The sequence below is a fragment of the Convolutriloba macropyga genome, chromosome 11, assembly GCF_964194025.1.
Source record: "Convolutriloba macropyga chromosome 11, txConMacr16.3, whole genome shotgun sequence".
NCBI classification, from domain to species: domain Eukaryota; kingdom Metazoa; phylum Xenacoelomorpha; order Acoela; family Convolutidae; genus Convolutriloba; species Convolutriloba macropyga.
In genome coordinates, this window is record NC_134478.1 from 9,331,212 (window position 1) to 9,338,801 (window position 7,590).

At 36.5% G+C, this 7,590-nt stretch overlaps 1 protein-coding gene across 1 annotated transcript in view; it reads left to right on the forward strand.

Moving 5' to 3' along the window:
* The first annotated feature begins 7,201 nt into the window (after nucleotides 1-7,201).
* Nucleotides 7,202-7,590, forward strand: part of LOC142349032 (uncharacterized) — a 25,340-nt gene continuing 24,951 nt past the window's right edge. The window contains exon 1 of the mRNA XM_075400443.1: nucleotides 7,202-7,342. Coding sequence (XP_075256558.1) covers nucleotides 7,202-7,342 — 141 coding nt within the window. The remainder of the gene's footprint in view (nucleotides 7,343-7,590) is intronic.

Consider the following 7,590-nt stretch of genomic DNA (forward strand, 5'->3'; position numbering starts at 1 on the left):
CTAGCGACAGTATAGTACACTCATAGTATATCAAAATTTGATTTTAGGGACAATTTTGACTGTTCGTGCCACGAAGTTTTCAATCGTTTTTCACAATAATTTTGTTTAAAAAATAGCAACTTGTACATGGTGTGATGGTTTCAAACAAATGAAGAAACTTCGAAATTTTGTTAAAATTTCAAAGAACTTTAGAAGAACTTACCTAACGAACTTTGTCAATAACTAATGGCCACAAAACTAAACTAAATTCTAATTCAGTCCTGGCATTATCCTTATCTTATTGACCTTTCAATTATCTGTAAGAAGTAAATTCTCCAACTAACAGAAATCTGATTCTAACATCCACCGACCTCCAACTAATGAACTCGATTGTACCTAAGCAATATATGATTCTCATGAAATGTTGATAAAAAAAGAAAATCACCTCCGGGATTCGAAACTATAATCTATTCGCATGTCAATCACGTAAAGTATTTTAGCTAATCTAATTTTTCTTTGTGTATGTACACATAGATAAGTACTATAAATACGAGCTAATTTTTGTATATTTTCAGTTCCAATATTATTTTAAAACTCAATTTATTGAATTCTTTTACCCGTGTTATTGACCACAACAATTATGTCCATGCCAAATACAGACACACAAATTATGGAAAAAGAATGCAGAATCAGCTACTGCATGGACTATGTCTTTTGTGGCAAAATATCGCGCAGAGAAGAAAGAGGACAGGATCAACACCGATGTGCTATACAGGACCTACAGGTAACGAATCTCTTTCTTAGTATATACGGGCAAGATGCAATATTATACTTAGGAACCTAATTAGTCCTAGGAATTTGAGAGACTCCGCATAAAGAAAGCAGGTTGTTGAATCAAAATTATATTTCCCCTGAAGAAAAAGCCGTAACGACAGAAAAGGCGCAAATTTTTGTCCTTAATACAATGTGTAGGGGAGACAAACAACGATTCGCTAGCACGTCTTAGAGAAGAAGCACGCTATTGTGACTTCGAAAAGTTCAAAACAGCGGCCAAACCCGAAGAGGAGTTGGTAAAAAAAATTTATCTCAGGTTTGAGGGACCCTGAAGCAAAACTTAGACTACAAGACAGTTTTAAAGCAAAACCAGCAACGTCGGTTACGGAAATGATCAGGAGTTTACAATTCAGAAGTCAAGCAATGGCTTTTGCAAGTTCTTCATCAGGTAATAGGCCTTTTATCTTTGAAAGAAGATGTTGGGTTCAACTTCAAAGTCCAAATGAAAAATTTTTGGCTAATAAAAGCAACAATATGTGCAATAGGTATGGAAGTAAGTCACATTCTAGTAGACCGTGTGCAACACTAAGTACAAAAAAGCAACATGTGAAGAAGCAAACCCAAAATGTGAAGAAGCAAACCCAAACCAAATTCAGGTAAGTAAAATAAGAAGAATATTTTTTGTGAAGAGCAAGCATCTCCGGCATCGGGTATGGGAACGTTTTATACTAAAGAACAGACCTTTAGCATATATGCGACTGCAAATTAAAATTGCAGGTGGACACAGGTGCAGCCAGCACAGTGATATAATCAAAAACATGGACTGAGCTTGGTAAACCTCAGTTGATTTTTATGATAAGACATCTCGAAGCTTATGTTGGTCATCAGTTAACGCTTCTGGGATCGCATACTTGTGATGTTGAGTGAAACGGAAGCAGGTACGCACAAAACAACTAGCAGTTGTGCTGTCAGATAAAGAATTTGGCCTTCTTGGTAGAGACCTCCTACCCAAGCACGGTGTGAACAACATTACAACCGAACACCTACCTGTTGTGAAGGGTTACAAAGCTCATGGGAAGCTGTTACCAGGATCAAAATACTTCTACGTCTTCATGACAAGGTCACAGAGAAGCTGGAACAGATTGTCAGACAAGACATTTTTGAACCGGTACAGCCACGTGGAGTCACTAATGCATCTCCAGTGGTGGGGCAGAGAAAGAAGAGTGGAGAACTGAGACTTTGTGTGGACTTGAAAGTGCATACTAATGGCAACGTCATGGATGAGACCTAACCAATATAGGACATTGAGACGATCCTCCAAAACCCACATGGGGGCTCATACTTCATCAAAATTGACCTCTCAGATGCCTACTATCAAATTGAACTTGACGAAGAGGCATAAGATATTTGCACAATCAACAAATCTATGGGACTGTTTAGGATGCGCCTACTACCTCAGGGATTTAAAAAAACTCCTCCTCAATCTTCCCGAATTGCGTCGAATCAAAAGTGAAAGGAATCAAGGTCGTTATGGTGTATGGAACTACCAAGGAGCAGCTCGACAAGAGAGTGCTTGCAGTCGAAGAGAAAATATTTACTATTGATGAGAAAAACCCTAACTCAGAGCCAGTCGATAGCGCTAGTTTTTTTGGGATTCTCCATTTCATAGGAGAGAATACCACCAGATCCCAAACATGTTGAAAAAAATGCAAAGTACCAACCAACAACAAACAACTCGAATCGTTTATTGGGCAAGCTAGTTTTTACGGAAGAATGATTCCTGATTTTGAAACAAAATCCTAGTTTTAAATAGCGATTTCTCATAGGGCAGAATGGAACAAAATTAAAGCCTTTGAGGACATAAAGAAGTTTTTAAACTATATGCTAACCCACTTTTGCAGCTATATAGTTTACAAAGAGAAGCAAAAGTTAACACTGACGCCTCTGAAAAAAACCCTTGGTGGTTTTCTTTAGCAAGAAGGACATCCAGTCATATATGTAGCAAGAAAGTTGACGCCAGTGGAGCACAACTAATCGAAAATAGAGCGGAAATCACTGACAAATGTGTTTGTGGTCACAAGATTGAAACAATTACTTCTTGGAAGACAATTTACCATACAGAGGAACCACAAAACAATTAAATATTTCGTTGCACCAGACTAGGATATCCCGAAGACAGCATCAACTAAAATCACAAGACGGGCAATAGCTCTAATTGGTTTCGACTTAATTGAAATACACAACAGGAGAGCAGATACCCCACGCATATGCTTTGAGCAGAATGGATTGTGACGAAGACGAATCCGACAACGATAAACTGTGCTTCGCAATCTATAACATCTAATTCGCTCATAGTAATTTGGTGACCCAAGCCGAAATCAAAACAAAACTTGGAAAAATAGACTCTTCTAGGACATATTGAAACGAATCAAAAGCGGCAATTGTATACAATGTTTAGAAGCGGAAAAAGGATTCAAAGAACACAAAGATGTACTGACCATACACAATGGATTCATCTTCCAAGGTGTTGTTCTTTTCATTCCAGCAAAACTACGACACTTTGTTTTGGCAAAAGCGAATGAGACTCATCCTGGGAAGAATGCAACTGAGGCATCAGTAAGAATGATAGCATGGCGGCCTGGCATTACCCAAGACGTTCAAGATTTTGTGAGTAAATGTAACAATTGTCAAATGAACAGGCCTAGCCTGGGAAAAACAGTCTTTACGTGGTCGGAAGCCGACGTTTGGGAATTGCTCCACACCGACTGGGGTTATGTTAAGGACCAAGGCAATATTTTAGTAATTCTTGACGGGGGTTTTGGCTGGTTAGAAGCTTTCGCCATGGGAAATAGAACATCAGAAATTTCTGAGTCAAATGTTTGCAAGATTTGGAATAGCAAAAACTTTAGTATCTGATAATGGTGCTGAATTTGCAAGGAGTGACCTTAAACAGTGGTGTGAGTCACTAGGAATAAGAAAATGGAGTTATCCTTCTATCATCCAAGAGCTAATGGACTAGCTGATGGAGCAGTTCAGACAGTGAAGCGGCACTTCAAGCGTGGAGACTCAAACTTATTATGTCATTTAGAGCATTCCTGCTAAAAGCACTGATGACACATCGCAACACTTCAAAGACGAGGAGCAAAACTCCAGTTGAATTCCTGTTGGGACGCAGAGAGAGTGAGACTACCAGCAATATCAGATTTCGACTTGTGCGAACCCATTCTATTCAAGGCCAATGAGAAGACAAAGTCACTTCCCGCAACCTTCATCATCAGTGAGGGCTTGAACACATCTTTCATAAAGCGGGAAAACTCAACACGGACAATCCTAGCGATCGACAAAGAAATTGCAAGACTAGACGAGGTCAATGTGAAAACTGAAACATCAGTGGAGGAGACCATATCTCAATCAGAACTACAACTTCAGAACGCAGATGTGGAAACTACACATCAAAATGAAGCTTCTGCAGCCTAATTATCTGCAGAGCACCAACAAAATGAACCACCAGAGCCTTCTGGAACATCAACAAAAATCAGAAAACAGCCGGACAGATTTGGAGAACCCCTACCCACAAACTTGATTATAAAAGTAGGGAGGATGTGATTGTTTCAAACAAACATCAAGAAACTTAGAAGTTTTAATAATGTTTCAAAGAACGAAAGAAGAACTTACCTGATGAACTTTGTCAATAGATAATGGCCACAAAACTAAACACATTTCTAATTCAGTCTTGGCGCTATCATTATCTTGTTGACCTATAAATCATATGTCAGAAGTAAATTCTCCTACCAACAAAAACCCGATTCTAACATCTACCGACCTCCAACTAATGAACCCGATTGCACCTAGGCCATATTTGATTCTTATGAAAGGTTGATGAACATAGAAAATCAATTCCGGGATTCCGATCTAAAATCAATTCGCATGTCAATCATGTAAAATGTTTTGTAGCTCATCGTAATTCTTTCTGTATATTTGCGCGTAAATAAGTACTATAAATACGAGATAATTTTTGTATGTTTTAATTTCCATTTTTAATTTTAAATTCAACTTATTGAATTCTTTGACCTGTGTTGTCGACCACGACACATGGGTAAAAATATCCACAGATAACAGACAAAAATTAAAGCAATCCGGATAAGTAGCCATATGTTTGATTTAATATTACGTCATCTTACATTATGTCAGATTTTTTGTCGTAGTCTCAAACACGAGTACCAAGAGTTTTTTTATTTTCGTAATTGAACTCAAATTGGCCTAAATGTACCTACCAAAAAACAAGGAAGGTTTTATAGGCTGTATCGGTTTATTGCACTTAACAAATTTCTCCCAAACTGTGCATTCATTTTTGTTGAGAGGATTAGCGAGTTGGATATATAACAATGACTAATGGTGATTCGGTCAAATTTATCAGAGAATTGTTAAATTTGCTTATTTTGATAACATTGTAATAAAAAAATTGATGTCCAGAAAGTATCGAACTTGAAGTCCGGAGTGCAAACCAGCTTCTAATATGACCAGATAAGAAAAAATTTTGCATTATCGAAGTTATTTTGCATTCTAAATTTTAAACTGCGCGTTACGACATATTTTTTTTCTACGCAAATTTGTATAGATGGCTGCTCGGTACCTTTCAGTTTATTTATTGTGTCCGGTTTACGATCTCGTGGACACTTAATGTTGCTAATTTGCAATTACTGATTTTTCTGCAGTGGTGTCCGGTAGTGCCACAACTACATTGTTGCTAACGTTTTGTGGTATCACAAATCTGACGACCAATTGACTCAAGTGCACCGTTTTAAAGATTCAATCCAACAAGATATCGAGTCTGAAGTTCTTCATAGACTTCCTCGATGCTCAAAATTAAATAACGTAGAAATAAATTTTTATGCTTCTAAGATTTGCTATCAAATTGTTTTCAACTTGACAGATACAATTGACCTTATCTCATTGAGTTAAAGTAGCGGACAAAGATCTTGATAATGATGGAAGTCCTTTTTGAGAAAGAAGCAAATCATGTGAGACCAAAAACTTAGCCACTAGAACAAAAAAATATATGACAAAAAACTAAAAGACTAATAACGGACCAATTTATTGGCTTGTTGTTCAAAATTGATTGATTTTCAATAAGATTTGAAATAAAATTGAAAAGTTACAAACTAATAATAATGCAGCAAAACGAAAATCAAAAGCAAGCAACGTGAAAAAACGATTTTTTATCAAAAAATTTTTTTCAAAGTCAGAAGCACATAAGGTACCAACTGGACACATTGATAAGATTGGATCTGTTCTCATGAAAAAAAAACAAACATAAAGCGACTAACGTAAGAAGAATTGCTCTCGAAAGACACGCGAGGCAATTTAATTCAGGAGCTGTAGCCTAGATAAATTTTTCTTTATGGAAGCAAAATCGCTAACCTCTCTTCTATCAGGCCCTTCGTCATCGCGGCTAAAACATACAACAACACAACAACGCAAGAACCAGACATAACGTCAGAACTAAAAAAAATTACTGATATTTTTTATAAGTAGTGTGCATGTTTTCCATAAAACAGATTCATTTACGCATTAGATGACCTCGTTGACCTGCACTTAATGAAGTTGGTTGACAAGATAGCAAAGGTAACTAGAAAACTGAGTAACACTTAGAAAATCACTGATATGTTGTGAAAAGAAATTGCAACAAGGTGCTTACAACTTTTTGATACCAATTGAGAGTATTCCGAAGGTTTTATAAAGTCTCATTACAGAGCCTCAAAAACCGACATTAACAAGACCTAGTGACAACACAACAAGACAGCCTCAAAAAATGATCAAATGCAAAAATCCTGTTACTCATGATTAAAGATGTGTGGACTGGGTTTACATTCGCCTCACCAGAGAGCCAAGGAGACTTTTCATAGAGAAGTTTCATAAAGTAAAAAAAATAATATTTTTACGAAGTGAAAAAATCATTAAAAGCTTATATATGAGATCAAACTTTTTTTCAAAAAAGATTAATGAATGTTTCACTATAAAACAAACGATCTGTCATCAACGCGGCTAAAACATACAACAATGCAATAACCAAAAAAATGTCAGAACTAAAAAAATTACTGATAAATTTCGATAAATACTGTTGATGTTTGTAGGTTTTATGGTTGAGATTACCTGTGAAAACGGTTCAGGTTATGTGAAAGAAGAATTTGTCACTGAGGATTGAACTACTCTGTAAAGAACAGCAACGAATATAATGAGCTGTCAAATCTTAATTTCTACATAAATGCTAAATAGTTTATTTTTTATATTTCTTTAAATTTTCCTTCGTTTTTATTAATTGTAATTTAATCCCTGCTCCTTTTTTCTTTTTTTCATAGGATTTAATCAATATAACACGTAGCTCGTAGTAGTTAAATAGGTTGCTAACCAGAGGGGATGCTGGTAAATCCATTCAGTAAAATTACAAATGGAAGAGATCATCATGCACTGTTTCTTTCCGGTTGCAACTCAAAACCTGTACTACAAACAAGACGGAGGGGCCAAACTGGCAGAAACAGGACGTTACTGGTCAGCATACCCTTTATTTCTCATCCTGAACAACAACAGAGTCCCACAGCTAACACTTATGAAGTGAATAACACTAAAATTAATGGTTTAAAAATGGTTTAAGGGCAGTGCTCAGTGATCCAGTCGGATCCGTAAACTGTCCTCTCTGAGTGTACAATGGTTTTATGTATAATGCAATGATAACTTGACGCTTTCTGATCTTGAACTCTAAAAGTAGGAAAATTTGTCATGTGTTATATTTTGATGTTTATTTATACTCAGAGGAATTAACTCTCTCTCTCTCTCTCT